We start from the raw sequence: 18,219 nt of genomic DNA on the forward strand, positions 1-18,219 counted from the left end.
GGCGCCGTCTCAGGGATCATTCAATTACGTTTGTGCTTCATTACGAGGCTGTCTCCCCTTCTAGAATTTATTTTAGCTAATTAGTTGGAAATGCCAGACTAGTGTTTCAGATGCCGGGGACGTCATACATTATCATACACGGGGCAATTAGCGCCTGTGACAAATATTTATTGTGGCTTCTCCTCTGATCATGCCTCCGGGCGCTCCAGGTGGGTGACCCGGGGCTGAGCGGGGTGGGGACCCCCGGCCATCTGTCTTGACCACTGTGCTCACGACATTTCTGGAACTTGCTACGGGAGAGGCTGGAAAGTCTGTTCCCCCCGGGGGGGGGCGGCGTCTGTGTCCTCCTCCCCACATGGGCAGGGTCCCCCGCGTGCGGGCCCCCCCGGGAGCATGCTGGGTGCGCTGGGGTGTGCCGGGTGGCCTCCGCAGCACGGGTCTGGGTCTCACGCGGGCTCCCTCCTCCCCCCAGGCTGAAGCGGCAGTGGCTGCCGTGGCGGTGGCGGACACGGTCCGGGACGGCCCCCCCACCTTGAGCTCCGACGGCGTGTCAAAGGCGTGGGGCCGCGGCGGGGTCTGCACGACAGCGCTGGTCACCCCGGCCCCGGGCACCCCGGCGGGCGGCTCCACGGGCCCGTCGGCTGCAGCCTCCTTCTTCATTAGGTACGTCCTCCCCGGGCCCTTGACGGGGCCGTGGGCGCGCACCGTGGGCGGGGGACCTCGCTCCCGGCCCCTGTGGCCTGCGGACGGGGAGTGGGGGTTCCGTGGAGGCTCTGGCCCCGGGGTTCCAAGCCAGTCCCTGCCCCTTTGGAGCCGCGTAACCACAGGTGAGTCGTACGCTCCGTCTGTGCCTCCGTGTAGTGTACTGAGGGTGCTGCGAGGCGCAGCGAGTCCCCGTCTGTGGAGCACCCAGCGCTGCGGGCCCAGCCCAGGAGGTGCAGCCCCGGGGGCCCTGGGGCCTGCGCTGGGCCTGTGCGCTGGGGCTGTGGACAGCAGGTGGCCTCAGGCTGCAGTGGGGGGGGGGCGGGCGGGCACGGGGCTTCAGGGAGGGTCCTGGAGTGATGGAGGACATTGGGATGGACTAGGGAGGATGTCCCGGGGGGCAGACCCCACCCACGGCCCTCCCCTCCCCGGGTGGGGCGGCACTGACTGCCGCTAGAGGCGGCTCCACGGTCAGCAGGGCGCCCAGGGGTCCTGTCCCGGCCTGAGTGCCGGCGCGGGGATGTGCCTGGAGCCCCGGGTTTGCTCCCTCCAGGTCATCGGGTGCCAGGCCCCAGGTCCTGGGGACGTGGGCTGCGGTAGCGGGAGGGGTGTGGGAGCCCGCGGCTCTCCCGCCCCCGCCCCTGGGGGGCCGTCCCTTGCGGGCCCTGGGGGGCTGCCGAGGGGAGGCGGCGCTTTCTTCCCGGGAGGCCTGTGGATTACCCGGTGTAATGGTGGTAATGAACGGTAATGGCAGGCCCAGCCGCGGGTCACTGTCCCATTAGCAGCCCTGGCGGGCACCGATAAGCTCGGCCATGAATCACGCGGGAGCCTTATCGGCGCGGGCTGGGGGCCTGACTGCTGAGTGGGGGCGCCGTGGCGGGCAGGTGGGGGCCCTGCGCAGCGGCCCTGGAGTCCCCGTGCGGGCACGGGAGGGGCGGGCCGGGCGGGGGCAGGTCCCTGCCTGGTCCGCCTCCGTGGGAGGCCGCGTGTGGTGGCCCAGCCCGCCCGGCCCCCCACGCTGGCAGGAGGGTCCCGGGCCCTGAGAGAAGGTCCCCTCCGGGGGCCACGCTGCCTCATTAGTAACCCCGTGGCCTGCAGAGCAGGTGCCGGCTGCCTTTTGTCTCCACCGAGCAAGGCTGCCGCTGACCTTGGGAAGTTACCATAGAAACAAGTGCTGGGGACAGCGGGAGGCAAGTTTTCCGACGGGAGGGGGAGGGGGAGGGGGAGGCGGCGTGCGCTGCCTGCTGCCATTACTTCCAGCCCGTCGCCGTCGCCGTTGGCCACGCTGGATCCCAGCAGCTTCCTCAAGGCTCCTGGGCCCGTTGCGAGGGGGCGGCGTCCGGTGGGGAACGTCGGTCCGAGCTCGTGCTTGACCCGGGTCGGGTCGGAGACCGGCTGCTCTGGGGCTGCACTGGGAGGGATGGGAGCGCGCTCTTGCTGAGAGTGGGGTGCGGTGGGGGGCTGTGGTTCAGAGACAGGAGGGCCCCCGAGAGACAAGGAGCTGCTGGATCCCGCCCGAGGGGCCTTGGGCATGTGCGGCCCGAGGTGAGGTTCCCAGGGGACACGAACATGCCAGTCATGGTCGTCGGGGTCAGGGATCTGGCTGCAGCGACCTTGGTCCCTCTTGGCAGCCCTGCACCGCTGGGTCCCCAGTGGGCAGGTCTGGGGGCTCTCGGGGCCTGCGGCTGGCAGTTCCCTACGGGGTGGATGCAGGGCGAGTGGGGCGTGCCCGGGACCACCAGCCTCTTCCCCGCCCACTTAGGAAACCCTGGGTGGCCTTGCCCAACACCCACACGTGTCTGAAAAGCCTGGGGACCCTCGCATAGGTCAGGGCTTTGCCATCAAGGCCACCTGCCTGTGAGACCACCTTCTGGTTTGGCAGAGGCACTTTCTCTTTGTAAAAAGGCAAACTATTCCCTGAGGGGCGTTGGAGGGGCCCATCCCCCAGCCACTCACTTACTCATCCGTTTACTCGCCTGCGCACCCGCTCCTCCCTGCACCTGCTCACCCGTCACCCGAGCACCCGAGCACCCGCTCACCCACTCCTCCTTGTGCTCATTCACTTACTTATTCACTCACCCGCTCACTCATTCATCCATCTACTCATTCATCCTCTCACCTGTGCACCCCCCCACCTGCACACCCGCTCCTCTATGCACCCGCCCACCCCCTCACCCAAGCACCCACTCTCCCACGCACCCCCTCACCCGTGCTCCTGCTTACCCGTGCACCTGCTCCTCTCTGCACCCGCTCACCCCCTCACCCAAGCACTCACTCACTTCTCCTTGTGCCCATTCACTTATTCATTCACTCACCCACTCATTCATCCATCTCCATTCATTCTCTCACCTGTGCAACCCCCAGCTGCGCACCCCCTCACCTGAGCACCTGCTCACCCCCTCACCCAAGCACCCACTCTCCCACGCACCCCCTCACCCATGCACCTGCTTATCTGTGTACCCGCTCCTCTCTGCACCTGCTCACCCGTCACCTGAGCACCCGCTCACCCACTCCTCCTTGTGCCCATTCACTTATTCATTCACTCACCCGCTCACTCATTCATCCATCTACTCATTCCTTCTCTCACCTGTGCACCCCCCCACTTGCACACCCCCTCACCTGAGCACCCCCTCACCCATGCACCTACTTACCCGTGCATCTGCTCCTCTGTGCACCTGCTCACACCCCCACCGGAGCACCTGTGCACCCCCTCCCTTATGCATCTGCACGCCCCTGCACCTGCTGACCTGCGGACCCACTGACCTCGGCACCTGCTGACCCACGCGGCCATGCACTCACTCACTCACTCACACACCCATGCTTAGCCATGTCAAGGCGTCCTGAGCTTCTCATGTTGCCTTGGGCTTGGCAAACACGTGCCCTACCGAGACCCCACCTGGTGGAGGGACACAGCCTCCTGAACTCGTCTCAGGACAGGGACTGGCTCCTGTAGTAGCAAGAGGCAGAGGCTCCGTGGAAGCCCGGCTTGGGCAGTTTTCCTGGGAGAGGATCTTCTGAGGGGTGCAGTTGCTGCTTGTCCAGCCTTCTCTTCAGAGCCAGGCCACTCACTCCCCTGCCTGTCCCGGCTCCCACCACTCCTCACCCCTGCAGGTCCCACCCTGGGCCCCCACCTCCAGCAGTGCGGTGGGCATTCCTGGGCCTGATTGTGGCGCCCGTGCATTCTCCTGGTCTCTGTGAGGCCCGGCACCACCTCCCCTTGCTCTCTGCACCTTCACTGGTCAGAAACCAGGTCAGGCCCCCAGATCCCCCACCCTGCTCCCACTCAGGCCGTAGGGACTGGGGTGCAGCCACTGGGTTGTCCCAGTTAACAGGAGCCTACGTTTCATCAAAAGAGACAGTGTCCATGCTGGGCTCTTGTTAATGCAGAGACATGCCTTTGAGTCATGCCTGGTGGGGTGAGCCTGTAAGAGCAGGACCTGGAGGGCCAGGCGGGCCAGGGCACAGCTCCTCGGCTCCCAGCCACTCGGGGCGGCTGACCACGGGGCTGGGGAGGGAGGAGGGGGTGCCCTGAGTTAGGTCCGACCACAGGGCGGAGACGCCTGGCCAATAATATCGCAGACTCCCAGGGCTGGCGGGACCTCAGAAAGTGCCAGGCCCAGCCTCTGTCCAGGCGTGACCGCAACATGTCCGATGGGGAAGGACACCTCCCCATGCTCCACTGCTAGGCCTGAGGGTGACGCAGGCGCGCCGAGGTCTGAGCTACAGATGCCTGGCTCTTGAGAGGGTCACGGAGGGTGCAGAGCCATCTGTGCTCTTGTGTGTGAGCCACCGGGTGAAGCACTGCCCTCCGGTCGTGGCCTCTGAAGATTGGGGTTCCGACCTGACGTTGCTGTGGCCTCCCCAGCACCTTACCCATCAGCCACAGGCCTTCTCAGCCTCTTTCCCCTGGAGGCTTAGGGGTGTGGGTTCAGGATGCCTTTGCACCCCACAGTTTCAGGGGCCCGGGCTGACCCTGCTCGACCTAGGGAGGAGGGGCTGTCAGGGGTGGGCAGGCGTGCCTTGGCCATGGCCGTCTGCTGACCTGTCCCATCAGCTTGAGGGCCTGGCCGACGCCATCCAGCGCTTGCCGGTGCTGCCCTTCCCGCAATCCTGGGAACCAGTCTACAGTGAGGAACTGGATCCCTGGGGCCTCCTTGACCTTCGTAGGCTCAGCTTAGGTCCCCAGCCCCTCCCTGGCGCCCGGCCTCCCAGCCCTGGGGGCAGCGCCAAGCAGGTGGGGCGGGGCTGCCTGCTGGGAGCCCCTCGAGTTAGGGACCGAGCTCCTCCCCACGGGGTGGTTGGCAGGAAGCCGTGGTGTAGCCCAGGGTGGTTGGGGTCCAGGACAGGCATCCGAGGCCGGGCGGCGGGCAGGGCAGGGGGGCCCAGGCCCCCACGGCTCCCTGCCCGGGGCTCCCTGGTCCTCGCCCCTCGCAGCCCTGACTGCCCCCAGGGCCGGTCACGCTGCCGTTGGGGTTGTGGCCGTGCCCTGCTTTCTTACAGTCGCTCCGGCTCCCACTCCTCCTCCTGCGCCAGGCCATGCCGGCAGCCTGCTTTCTGCTCTGCTCTGCTGGCAGACGGGGCCGGGGGTCTTGGGTCTTTTCCTTGCAGGGGGTTTTGAGGTTTACAAGCATGTGGGCTCGGGCAGGCATCGGGCTAATGTTGGCTTGTGGCTGACTCGGGGCCCCCTGCACCCCCAGTCGCTTGGGCTCCTCCCGGGCAGCCCGTGGGCTCCGCTGCCCGGACCCCCGCCCCGCCCCGCCCGGGTGCACACCGGCGCCACCGCCCCCCCCTCTGTTAAGCTCCGCCACGCATCGTAGATTAGTTTTATTTCCCGCCTTGACGCCTCGCTAGGAGGAAAGCCGTCCCCGGGGTCTCTTAAAAGACAACTGCTATTAGAGATGAGTGGGGTTAAGCAAAACGCTGGCGGTAGACCAGCCGCGGGCCAGGCTGCCCCGTGTGGGCAGGCCCTTCTGTGGGCGACCTTCGGGGCGGGGCTCTGGGGGGAGCGCGGGCACCGCAGGGTGCAGGGCACGGCTGCAAATGGGCGTCGGCGAGCGCTTCAGGCCGGGCTCAGACCACATCCCGGGGTACCCCTCTCACCGCCCCCTCCGCCCCGTGAAGAGGGTGACCGAGGCCAGGCCATCTGGGCAGATGCAGACCGAGGCCCAGCGCGTGCTCCTTCACATCTGTGCCACCCGGTGTCACCTTGCTGGAGGCGTGGGGTGGGTGCTGTGCAGCCCCGGTGGCCCCCAGGCGCGGGGTGGGGGTTCTGGGGCCTGGGGCTGCGGGAAAATGTGCAGGACGGCCATGGGGGCCGCTGTGGGGAGACCCTGGCGGGAGGGTCAGCGTGAGCCAAGGCCTGGGAGCGTGGTGGGCCCTCGGCGTGCAGTGTGCACGTGTGTGCGCGTGCAGGTGCCCCGGGAGTCTGGAACAGCGGTTCTCCAACGTGCCTCGGAAGCCTCTCCAGGGTTAGGACCACAGAGTCCGGGCAGACAGTGGGTCTGTATGTTCTGGGGACGCCGAGCCATTGGCAGGACCACATCTCGCAGGGCCCCAGTGCCAGGCCGAGGACGGTGGTGAAGGCGGGAGGGAGGTCGGGGGGTTGCTGGAGGCGCCTCCCTGGGCCGAGTGGCCTTGGAGGCTGGGGCGGCAGGGGCAGCGTGTCCGGTGGGATCGGAGGCCGTGGTGAGGGCGTGGGGGTGAGGGCGGTGGGAGGCTCTGGGGGCCCCAGTGGTCACGGCAACACCAGGCTTTATAGAGCTTCTCCTGTATGCTGGCAGCGGCCTGGGTGCCCTGCACGCCTCAGCTGGTCGGGGCTGCACGCAAGGCCTGTGCAGGTCATGCCACCCCATGTTAGCGGTGGGGATACCGAGGCACAGAGACTAAGCGTGCCCGGGTCACACAGCCTGTGAGCGGCCGACCCCAGCACACCCCAGCCTGCCCCCCACCCCGAGGCAGCTGCTGGGTTGGGGACCCAGGGCAGATGGAGGTTGGTGAGAAGAGGGCGCACTGAGGCTGAGCAAGGGGAGGGCTGTCTGTTGCCTGGTCTGGCGAGGATGGAACACGGGACACGGGACCCAGCAACCCCAGTCCTGGGGCCCCTCCTGGGCCGGGCAGGCGGCAAGAACAGCGCCGAGTGCCCCCCGCCCCCTCTCCTCCCCTCCCCAGGGCTGCCCAGAAGCTCAGCCTGGCCTCCAAGCGCAAGAAACCTCATCCGCCGCCGGCCCCTGCCGCCCGCAGTGCCTCCCCCTACCCCACGGACTTCAGTGGGGTCCTGCAGCTGTGGCCGCCTCCCACGCCCCCCTGCCTGCTCAGGGCCGCCTCCAAGGTCAAGGACAACCCCGGCAGTGTTGGAAAGGTAGGCCCACCCCTGCTTTGGAGGTGACCCCGGGGGCTGGGAGGGGGATGACGCCGGGGGTCTGAGGAGTTGCTGGGAGGGGGTGCAGGAGATGGAAGGATCGTCGTCCTTCTCCTGGGTTGGACAAGGTGGGGTACAGACAAGGAGACAAGGAGACAAGGAGGTCCAGGCACACCTTGGTGGCTCGGAGACTGTGGTGGGGCTTCGGGAATGGGTGGGGGTCCCCGGGGCACAAGCTGGTCTCCGTGGGGGCACCCACTCAGCCGGGGCTTCCTGGGACTGTGGGTTGGGGTCTGCCCCCAGGGACCCCACAGATGTTGGCACGCCACCCCGAGGTGGGGCTCCAGGGCGGGGATGGGACCCCTTCAGGCTAACGTGTGGTCAACTGGTTCAGGTGGAGAAACTGAGGCGCAGAGCAGGGAAGGGCCTCGCCTGGTCTCGCCACAGGCCGGCTGGCCCCTGGCTCTTGTGGCCCTTTGCCGAGACTGGGTTTCTGTTGGGGCCCATGTGGTTTGCTCGTAGCTGCACCCTGGCCCTACTCGGGGTCCTGCGTGCGTGGGATCGGTGTGAGCACGTCAGTGAGGCGGACGGTTTGTGCCCACGGAGGTGGGGAGGCCGAGCAGTCACTCCCTGGGGTGAGGACAGGACCTGACCCCGAGTGTCTTCCCCACTGTCTGCCCGCACTGCTGCCCGCTGGCACTCCCAGGTGCCTCCCTGAGGGTGGTTGGGTGGACCCCCCACCGCCCTCCTGGGCTCTCGGCCCAGCCTTGCCAGCGCCCAGAGGCTCACCCCCTGCAGAGGTGGTTGGCTGGGCTCCATGCTTACCGCGGCACGGTCCCCCCACCCCACCTGGGGGCATGCCTCAGGGGGCTTCGGGTCCAGTGACAGGGTCTGCAGGGGGTCTGAGGTGCTCACAGGGTACCGTGCCCCAGGCCTGAGCCAAGCTCAAGATCCTGCCTCGGGGTCCCTGGGAGCCTGCTCGAGTTGGGGGAGCTCAGCCCCGCTGGCCTGTGGGTGTGCAAGCGCCAGGGCCATGGTGGGACACTGGGCTGGGCAGGCAGAGAGCCCCGGGGCCTGGCCCTGCCCTTGGCCTGCTCACTTGGCCCATCTCACCGCCTGGGCTCCTCTGTCTGCAAGCGGGGTGCGTGGGGGTGGGCCTCGTGTCTCAGGCGCAGAGCCAAGTATTCTGGGGCGGGGCAGGGGGGGCTCCTCCCTTTTCTCTGTGGTAGACTCCTCCCTGTCCCCCCCTCGTCCCCGTCCCTCCACCCCCTCCCCCCGGGGAGCCCTGGCCACCAGTCCACCCACTGCCCACCTCCCGTGCCCCCTCCCCGGCTCCCTGGGTGTGATTTGCTCCAACGTCACAGTCAGAAATGCCTCCTGAGAGGTGTCTCACGTTGTCACAGAGAAGAAGTTAGGTCGCACTCGATGCCTGACATTAATGCGCTACTTAAGATAATTCATCATCGCTCGCGGTATTAAGAGACGCGAAGCGCCTTCTGTGGGTGCCGAGCGCCCCTCCCCCTCGCGCTGGGCCACCTCTCAGGAGGGGAAGCCCTTTTTTATGCAAAACGTGTTTTTTCCCTACCTGGCAGCCATTCAGCGGGGCTTTGTGGTAGCTGAACATTTAGGGGAGAGACTCTGATGCCCCGGCCTGGTTTCCCTGGTTTCGGGGCTGCGATGACAGGATCCTTGCAGACAATGGCCTTCCGCGAGGACGGGGGCGACGGCGGGCTGTGGGCCGCTCTGTCCCCTCCCCACGGGCCGTGGGTCCCTGGGTGCCCATTACTGTGGCCGGCTCCCACCCCGGGGGCACCTCCCGCCCCCGCAAGAGCCCAGGCCCAGGGCCCCCCCGGGAATCCCCTCCAATCTGCACAACCCAGGTGACTCCTGAAGTGGCCAGGAGTTCACGCTGAAAAGAAAAGAAAAAAATTGCCAGAAATTACTGGGAAGTGCACATTTTCGTCTGCCTGGCAGCGGCATCTGGAAAGGAAATAGTTCTGTTCGTGTCGTGGGGGAATAAAAGAATCGATTCTCGCCTGGCGGAGCCCGGGTTCGGGTGTGCGGAGGAGAAGTGTTTCTTCCCGCTTCCCCCCAGGACGCACCCTCCTTCCTGGAGCCGGTTTGCATGTCAATTTGCCGCGTGCCCAAGGGGAGAGGGTGGGCCTCGCGTGCACCGCCCACGGTAAACCAATTTTGCCGGCGTTATGTATCTGTCACTTACAATTAAATCCGTGAAAAATATTGGCTCTGAAATGAGTCTGGTAATTTGATTTACGCTGTGGTGGAGAAATCGAAGATCTCATCGGGGAGTGGAAGGTGGCGTCCTTCGGCAGAAAGTGGAGTCCGGGGCCCTCCCCGGAGGGACCCTGGTTCCCCAGGGGGCTCATCCCGGTCGGGAGGCGCCCCTGCGGCCGCGCACGAGCTGCGGTTTGGGGTGCTGGTTCTCCCCGAAGGCTCTGGGGCGTCTGTGGTGACGCTTGCTCTGGGCTGCTGTGCCTAGGTCCCGGGTCCCCTCCCCTCTGGGCCTCTGTTCCCTAGGGATGCCTGTCTCCTGTGGAACCCAGCCCGGGGGTGGGGGTAGAGGATGGGGGCACGCTTTTGTGTCTGTTTCTGTGTTTTAGGGTCACACGGAGCAGAGGCTGCTTGGTGACCTGCCAGCTAAGGCCGGGTCCTGCCCCCCGCCCCGCCCCAGCCCCTTTTGGGCAGAATCGAGCTTTCCCTGGGGGGCATGCACGTCCTGCTGGCCCGGGATCCTGCCCATACCTGGGGTTTGAGTGGGGCTTCCCAGCACGGGGCCCCCAGCTTCTCCCCCAGGCCATCCGCACCTCTGCCTCTGCTCCTCCTGCCCAGTTCGTGGTGGACGCAGGTGTGCTCAGGGCCCCTGAGCGGCCTGGGGGCTGGGAGCTGGCGCGGGGGGGGGGGCTGCTTGGAGGCCCAGAGGCCGCCGACCTGGGGGCCGGGGCTGCCCTGTGGGAGCAGCTGGGGTGATTGCCCTGCCCTGTGGGCCCTGCCCCAGGCCTGAGCCCGCTTTCCTTGGAGCTGCACTTGGCCGCTTCCCGAGCCAGGCTGAGGGGCGGCCGGGCTTCCAGGTAGCACCTTCCTTCCCGCAGCGGAGCACCCTGGGACCGGGCCCTGTTGGGGGGAGTGTGGGCCATGCGCCTTCCCCCCCATGCGCTGGGTCTTTGGCCTGTTTTGCTTGCTCCGCAGCCTCCCCTTTGCCTCTGCAAATCTGCCTCAAATCTCATTTTGGGATTTGAGGAGACCCAGTCTCCGGCTGTATGACCTGGAGAAACACGGACCTGTCAGCATTTTTCCTTCTCCTTAAGCCCAGGGGGGCGTGGGCGGGGGGTTCCCAGGGAAGCTAGCAGAGCTGCGCACTGTGCAAGGGGTTGATTCTGGTCCCAAAGGCCGCATGCCTTGGGGTTGAGCTCACTTAGCTTCTGGCTCTGCCTTGGGGTCAGCGACGGGGTGTGGAGGAGCCGCAAATCAAGGGCGGGTGGGGTGCACCTGGGTGCCACCCCACACTGCGTCCCTGTGTGCACAGGGGCACCCAGAGCCTGCTCCCCCTGCGTGCTCCCCCGTCCTGGCCCCTGCACCTCCTCGCCTGCTGACTGCCCGCACCAGGCTAGCGTCCCCTCCGTGAGCCCTGCTTTCTGCCTGCGGGATCCGCTCCAGCCCGAGCTGGGGTGAAGCACCCACATTCCTGCGGAGGGGATCCCGTGCCGGGGCCTGGCCCGCTGTCTCAACTCGCGCGAGCTCTCCTGCCCTGTAATTAGCGGCCGCTGGGCGGGCAGGCGGCTGCTCAGATGCCCGCTCCGCCCGCCTCCTCCAGGTGAAGGTCATGCTGCGGATCTGGCCGGCGCAGGGGGCCCAGCACTCGGCCGAGTCCACGTCCTTCCTGAAGGTGGACCCACGCAAGAAGCAGGTGACCCTGTACGACCCGGCCGCCGGGCCCCCGGGCAGCTCGGGCCCCCGACGGCCAGCCTCTGCCGCGGCTCCTAAGATGTTTGCCTTCGACGCCGTCTTCCCGCAGGACTCGGAGCAGGTGAGGGGGTGCGGGCATCCCGGGGGGGGGGGCCAGGCCTGTGCTTGCTTCTGGTGCCCAGTGAGGAGCAGGAGGCAGGAGTGAGGCCAGGGGGGCCCAGGCCCAGCCTGTTGTGCTTTACGCTCCTTGGCCCCGGCCCTGGGGGGTCAGGCCGTTTCCCGGGGAAGGGCCCGGTTTTCAGTGAGCTCCAGGGAAGCTTTGTGGCGGGGCTTGTTGTCTGGGTGTCTGTGGGCACCTGGGGTGCGGTGCGCTCTGTGTCCCTGGTTGCCTCCACGTGGCAGCGAGGGCCGTGTGGCTGGCGGGCCGGTGCCGGGTGTTGTGTGTGTCTGCACGCTGTCTGTGCGCATGGAGATCTCTGGATCCTGGGTCCTGTGTGTGCCAGCGTGGCCACCTTGTGAGCGGGGGACACACGGGTGTGGGGGGGAGGCCGCGTGTTGGCCCCTTGACCCTGGCGCCTGCCCAGTGCCCTGTGGCCCTCTCCCAGGCGGAGGTCTGCTCGGGGACAGTGGCTGACGTGCTCCAGTCGGTGGTCAGTGGGGCTGATGGCTGCATTTTGTCCTTTGGCCACACGAGCCTCGGTGAGCATCCCGCATCATCCCCTCTCTGCCATCTCTGGGCTCATTTCGCCATTGGGAAGGGGGGTACGGACATATCCCACGTGGGCAGCAGGTGGGCACAGGGCCAGGGAGGGGGCCAGTCCTGGGAGGCAGGGGCCCTCGACCTGCAGGAGGCCCCAGGCAGGGCCCAGGAGGCAGCCGGGTGTGGCTGGGCTCTGAGGGCGTGTCACGCCGAGTGTGGGGCCCTGACACGCCCACGTGGCCCCCAGGCAAGTCCTACACCATGATCGGGAAGGACAGCTCGCCCCAGAGCCTGGGCGTTGTGCCCTGCGCCATTTCCTGGCTCTTCAGGCTCATTGACGAGCGCAAGGAGAGGACGGGCACCCGCTTCTCCGTCCGCGTGTCGGCTGCGGAGGTGTGTGGCCCCGACGACAGCCCGCGGGACCTGCTGGCCGAGGTGGCCTCCGGCAGCCCCCAGGACGCCCAGTCCCCGGGCATGTACCTGCGGGAGGACCCTGCGTGTGGGGCGCAGGTACGCCACCAGCACCGTGGCCACCCGGGTGGGGGCGGGAGCAGGGCCGGGGTCCTGGGGGCGGCGAGGGTGGCCTCCGGGAGGCAGGCCCGGCCACAGCTGGTGCTCCCCGCTCCGCCGGTCCCCACTGCAGAACCAGAGCGAGCTCCGGGCGCCCACGGCCGAGAAGGCAGCCCTGTACCTGGACGCCGCGCTGGCGGCCCGCAGCGCCACCCGCCCCGGCGGCAGCTCGCACCTGCTCTTCACGCTGCACGTCTACCAGTACCGCGTGGAGAAGTGCGGCAGGGGCGGAAGTAGGTGTCGCTCGCCTGCCCCCCCCCCCCACGGTGCCCCGCAGGGTCCGGGTGCCCGGGGGCCGCACCGACACCTTCCTGCCCTGTGCTTTCAGTGTCCGGAGGCCGCAGCCGCCTGCATCTCATCGACCTGGGTGGCTGTGAGGGGGCACCCAGCCGGGGCGGGGAGGCCCCCGGGGGACCCTCGTGTCTGCCTCTGTCGGCCTTGGGCAGTGTCATCTTGGCCTTGGTCAGTGGAGCCAAGCACGTGCCCCACAGGTGAGTGGTGGGCTCCTCGGTGGGCGCTGGTGGGGGTGGCCCCTGGGAGCCAGCCGGGGCATGGCGGGCCTGTCCAGGGTGCCCAGACCGCTGAGCCCCTCGGTTATGTCCCCCTCATCCGCCGGGCCTCGCTGCCCGAGGGCTTGTGTGTGGCAGGAGGGGGGGGTCCTGGCCCCGAGGGCTGTATGCCCGACCTGACCCTGGGCTCCAGGCATGGCCCTGTCCTGGGGGGCGGCCTGCCTCCTTCCCTCCCGCCGGCCCTGTAGCACCCCCCACGCCCAGCCTCCCACCCTGACATCCCCTCCCCAGGCCCTCAGCCTCTGAGCAACCCTCGCCCCCAGGGAGCACAGGCTCACCATGCTGCTGCGTGAGTCCCTGGCCGCCCCCAGCTGCCGGACCACCATGATTGCCCACGTCTCGGACGCGCCGGCTCACCACGCCGAAACGCTCAGCACCGTGCAGCTGGCTGCCCGCATCCACCGCCTGCGCAGGAAGAAAGTCAAGGTTGGTCCTGTCTCCCGCCCGCCCCTCCCCCTGGGGACCCCCGGGGTCTCGTGTCCTCCGAGGCTCCCGCCTGGCACGGTGAGGGGGCCTGCGCCCATCCCTGGCTGGACTCCCTGTGTGCCCTGGGGTCGCGGGGCCGCCCCCTGTGGCTCTGCCCGGACAGGGCAGGGAGCTGCGCCCGAAATCACCTGCACCTCAAGCAGAACTGGAACTGCTCCTAGGGTTGGGGCTGTGGTTGCCGGGCCTGTGTGTGCCTGTCGGGTCGGCCTGGGGTCCCCGTGGCCCGGACCCTTCCCGATTCTGGCCCCCTGGTGCCAGCCCTCAGCGGGGGCAGGAAAGTGGGGTTAGGGGGCGCCCTGGGATCAGACAGACCTAGGTCTGAGGTGTGGCTCTGGGTGCGTGTTCTTGCTTCCCTGTGATTCGGCTTAATGCTGTTTCCTTGGATCTCCGGAGTCCGCTGGGCTGGCTGCCCGAGCCCTTTGGTGCTGCCGCCGCCTCGGTGGGGTGCGGTCGGTGGATGCCAGCATCGTGCCTCCCCCGGGTGCGGCGTGCGTTGCCGGGACGTGGGGGATGAGGAGGTGGGTAAGGCGGTCGCTCACCGGGCCCGCTCCGCCCCCAGTACGCGTCCAGCTCCTCAGGCGGGGACAGCTCCTGCGAGGAAGGCCGCGCCCGCCGCCCCCCACACCTGCGACCCTTCCACCCCCGCTCTCTGGCCCCGGACCCCGGCCGCCTGGCCCCCAGCTCGCCCGGAGACCCCGACTACTCCTCCAGCAGTGAGCAGTCCTGCGACACGGTCATCTACGTGGGGCCCGGCGGGGCAGCGCTCTCGGACCGCGAGCTCACTGACAACGAGGGCCCGCCTGACTTCGTGCCCATCATCCCCGCGCTGAGCCGCCGCCGGCCGTCCGAGGGCCCGAGGGACGCCGACCACTTCCGCTGCAGCACCTTCGCGGAGCTGCAGGAGCGGCTGGAGGGCATTGATGGCAGCGAGGGCCCCCCGGGCCCCCTGGGTGTCCCCAGCGGAGCCCAGGCCAGCCCGGCCTGCGGGGGCAGGAAGCCCTCCCCGCCTGACGCCGCCTCCACCAGGAAGGCGGTGGGCTCCCCGCTGGCGACCAGCACGCCCCGAGGCAGCCCTGCCCCAGACACCCAGCGGGGTGCCCCGGAGCCCTCAAAGGCCGGTGCTGACCAGAAGGAGGGCGGCAGCACGAGGCCGGAGCAGCTCGTGCCGGACAAGGCCGCAGGGGGCGGAGGCAGGAGGCCACTGCCCAGCCCGGCCCCTCCGCCTCCTCGGCAGCTGGAAGCCAGCAGAGCGCCCGAGGACCCCGGGGGAGGGAGCGCCGATGGCGTGGTACGGACGCCCCCCGTGGGCATGAGTGGGCAGGCGGGCTGCCCCCGCCCCTCGGCACAAGGCCGTCGTCTGGAGCGCGGCCTGCTGACCACCACGGTGACCCTGCAGCAGCCCGTGGAGCTGAACGGTGAGGATGAGCTGGTGTTCACAGTGGTCGAGGAGCTGTCCCTGGGCGGGCTTGCCGGCTCCGGCCGCCCCGCCAGCCTGGCCAGCTTCGGCAGCAACTGCTCCCTGCAGGCCCTGGCCTCGGGGTCGAGGCCGGTGAGCATCATCAGTAGCATCAATGACGAGTTCGATGCCTACACCACGCAGGCCCCTGGCGGGCCCTCAGAGGGAGCAGCCTGGGCCGGGAGCAGCCACGGCTCCTCCATCAGCTCCTGGCTCAGCGAGGTCAGCGTCTACACGGACGACCGCCACAGCCCCGCGCCTCAGCCTCCCTTCGGGCCCAGCCCCTTCTCGCCAGCACGGCCCGACCCCCTGGGCCCCCCGGTCCTGGGCAGCTCCCCGGATGAGGGCAGCTGTCGGTTCCCGGAGCACGGTAGACCGGACAGCCCTGGCCTGGCCCGGAGTCCCCGGCCCGGGGAGGGGGCTGCGGCGGCCCCCGCCCGACCTGGCAGGGAGTCCCCGGCCGCGTCCCCGTGGGGGGCAGCCCCGGCGCAGACTATCCACTCCAGCCTTCCCCGGAAACCGAGGACTTCCTCTGCGGCCGGTCGCGCAGGCTGCGCCCGCCTGGCCCCAAGCCCGCCCGGCCCTGGAGGCCTGTTCGAGGACCCCTGGCTGCTGCGGGCCGATGAACGGGGCCCGCTGCCGCTGGTCCCTGCCAGCAGGGCCCCCAGCCCGGCCCCGGTGCTGGCCTGTGCCCGGAGGGTGGCGGACGGCTGTGAGGTGGCAGGCAGGGCGGCCCAGAGGCCAGAGGCTGCGGCTCCGATCCCGCCGCTGCGGAGGGGGGCCACCACGCTGGGGGTGACCACGCCCACCGCATCCTGCAGGGACGCCCTGGCCGACGCGGCCGCCTGCCTGGCCAACCCGAAGGCTGCCCCTGGCAGCAAGAGGAGCGTGGCTCCCAAGGGAGGCCTCTTCCCCAGGCCCAGCGGAGCGGCCCCCCCGGCCCCTCCCGTGCGCAAGTCCAGCCTGGAACACAAGAGCAGCCCGGCTCCCGCCGCGCCCCAGGCCGGGGGCCTGACCCGGGCCGCGGCTGCCGCCTTCCCCCGAGGGGAGGAGGAGGCCAGGCTGGGCGGCCGGGCTGAGCACTCCGTCCCCAGGGCCACGTCCAGCCTGAAGGCCCGGGCCGGCAAGGCAGAGGCGGCGTACCGTCCCGGCCCCCACGGCTCCCTGGAGCGCGGCGACGGCCTGGCGCACGGCAGCGGCAAGGCCAGGGACGCCCCCGGGAGGCCCGCGCGGGCCGTGCCCAGGTTGGGGGTACCGTCCGCCAGCCCCGTGCCCGGGCCCGCTCCCGCCTGCCGGGGCAGCCCGGCCAAAGGCGCGGGGGTCCCCAAGGCCCCGGCCGGCGGGGGCAAGGGCCGCAGCCTCGCAGCTGCTGGGTCGAGGGCCCCGGGCGCTCCGGTGAAGCCGCTGACCCCCGCGGTGGGCAGGACGCCCGGCGGCCCCACGGCGGCTCCCAGGGCGGCCCCGCGGGCAGCGCCCGGCGTGGGGGCCAAGGCCAGCCGCGGCACCATCATGGGCACGAAGCAGGCGCTCCGGGCCGCCCACAGCCGCGTCAACGAGCTGGCGGCCAGCGGGGCCCCCGGCAGAGGCGGCCCGTCCTGGGGCTCGGCGGACTCGGACAGCGGCAGTGACAGCGGCGTGAACGTGGGCGAGGAGCGGCCGCCCGCCGGCCCGGCGCTGCCGTCCCCCTACAGCAAGGTGACGGCCCCGCGGCGGCCCCAGCGCTGCAGCAGCGGCCACGGCAGCGACAACAGCAGCGTCCTGAGCGGGGAGCTGCCGCCCGCCATGGGCCGCACCGCCCTGTTCTACCACAGCGGCGGCAGCAGCGGCTACGAGAGCGTGCTCCGCGACAGCGAGGCCACCGGCAGCGCGTCCTCCGCCCCCGACTCCATGAGCGACAGCGGGGCCGCCTCCCCGGGCGCCCGCTCCCGCAGCCTCCGGTCCCCCAAGAAGAGGGCCACAGGTGGGTGTGGGGCGGTTTGCGCGCCCTCTGACCCCGGCTGGCCCCGCTGGAGCGGGCTGGTGAGGCTGGCGTGCGCGGGGCACCCCGCTGGGGCGCAGGGAGCCAGGCGAGGCCTTGGCTTTGGGGCTCGGGCCCAGCTGCCCGGGAGCGCCCCCCGCCGCCGGCGTGGAGGGGACCTGGGGCTGGGCCAGCTCCCGGCTCTGGGCGGGGGGCCCGGAGGGGCGTCCTGGGAGATGCAGGTGGGCCTGGCTCAGGACTCTGTCCCCGGGGCGTCGAGCAGGGCCTCAGGGTGACCGACGGGGTGTTGAGGCTGCCTGTGGGGGCGGGGGCTCCTGGACGGGCTCCTGTGCTCTCTCTGCCCTCAGCCCCCCGCGCCCACCGAGCACCCGCTCTCTGCTCCAGGTCTGCAGCGGAGACGGCTGATCCCCGCCCCCATGCCCGACGCCGCTGCCCTGGGCCGCAAGCCCAGCCTCCCCGGGCAGTGGGTGGACCTGCCCCCGCCCCTGGCCGGCTCCCTGAAGGAGCCTTTCGAGATCAAGGTGTATGAGATTGACGACGTGGAGCGCCTGCAGCGACACCGCCCGCCCCCAAGGGAGGACCCGGCCGAGGTCAGGGCCTCAGCCGGCGGGGCGCTGGGGCCCCGGGGAGGGGGGCTGGTGGTGACGGTCCTGGGATGGCAGGCGGGACCCCTGGGGGTGTGGCCCGGTGGCCAGCTGACCTTCTCTTCCCCTCTTCCCTCAGCCCTCCCAGGATGTGGAGAAGGTAGGAACCAGCCCTCCCCAGCCCCGAGCCCCTGGCGGCCGCCGATGCCCACCGTGGGCAGAGTGGGTGGTTGGAGGGGTCCCCAGGTCAGCACCGGGGTCCCGGGGAGCTGCACCTGATGGAGGGCTTCCCATAGCTGGGCCCGGTCGTCCTGGGCCCGGGTTCCAGGCAGCAAGGTCACGCGTGCAAGCCTCACATGGGGTGGGGGGGTCCGGGTCTGGCCCTTGCCCACCCTGGAGGCCCCCGTTGTACATTTGCCCAGGCCTGGAGGCCGGAGGAGGACTTGGGACCAAAGCCCGGGTGCTTGGAGACCCTGGGAGTAGGGGCCCTCCGTGCCTGAGCGCCCGCCTGCCCCTTGCCCCCCAGGGTCTGGCGTGCGCCAGCGCCAAGCTGCGACTGGCCGAGCGCAGGCAGCAGCGGCTTCGGGAGGTGCAGGCCAAGCACGAGCACCTCTGCGGGGAGCTGGCGGAGACCCAGGGCCGGCTGATGGTGGAGCCCGGGCGCTGGCTGGAGCAGTGTGAGTCCCCCCACCCGCCTCCGCTGCGGGGAGCACCGAGGTTCCCCATCCGGGGGAGGCACAGGCTTGCAGGGCCCTGGACTCTGCCCTCTGCCCTGGGCGCCCCCAAGCCGGCCACTGCCCTCTAGAGCTCCAGGTGCCCTCCTCACCGCGGCCAGACGGGGCCCCCACGCCCGGGGAGGGGGGGGCAGAGAAGCGTTTCCTCGGCCCCGGGG

At 69.7% G+C, this 18,219-nt stretch overlaps 1 protein-coding gene across 1 annotated transcript in view; it reads left to right on the top strand.

Annotated features, from left to right (window-relative positions):
- KIF26A (kinesin family member 26A) overlaps window positions 1-18,219 on the top strand; it is a 38,216-nt gene that overhangs the window by 18,740 nt on the left and 1,257 nt on the right. The window contains exons 4-15 of the mRNA XM_077908426.1: window positions 473-663; window positions 6,871-7,060; window positions 10,893-11,105; window positions 11,590-11,683; window positions 11,932-12,194; window positions 12,328-12,487; window positions 12,583-12,745; window positions 13,087-13,249; window positions 13,869-16,725; window positions 17,128-17,333; window positions 17,467-17,487; window positions 17,854-18,004. Of these exons, the coding sequence (XP_077764552.1) occupies window positions 473-663; window positions 6,871-7,060; window positions 10,893-11,105; window positions 11,590-11,683; window positions 11,932-12,194; window positions 12,328-12,487; window positions 12,583-12,745; window positions 13,087-13,249; window positions 13,869-16,725; window positions 17,128-17,333; window positions 17,467-17,487; window positions 17,854-18,004 (4,672 nt within the window). The remainder of the gene's footprint in view (window positions 1-472; window positions 664-6,870; window positions 7,061-10,892; window positions 11,106-11,589; window positions 11,684-11,931; window positions 12,195-12,327; window positions 12,488-12,582; window positions 12,746-13,086; window positions 13,250-13,868; window positions 16,726-17,127; window positions 17,334-17,466; window positions 17,488-17,853; window positions 18,005-18,219) is intronic.

Source organism: Canis aureus, chromosome 9 (assembly GCF_053574225.1).
Source record: "Canis aureus isolate CA01 chromosome 9, VMU_Caureus_v.1.0, whole genome shotgun sequence".
Classification (NCBI taxonomy): Eukaryota; Metazoa; Chordata; class Mammalia; order Carnivora; family Canidae; genus Canis; species Canis aureus.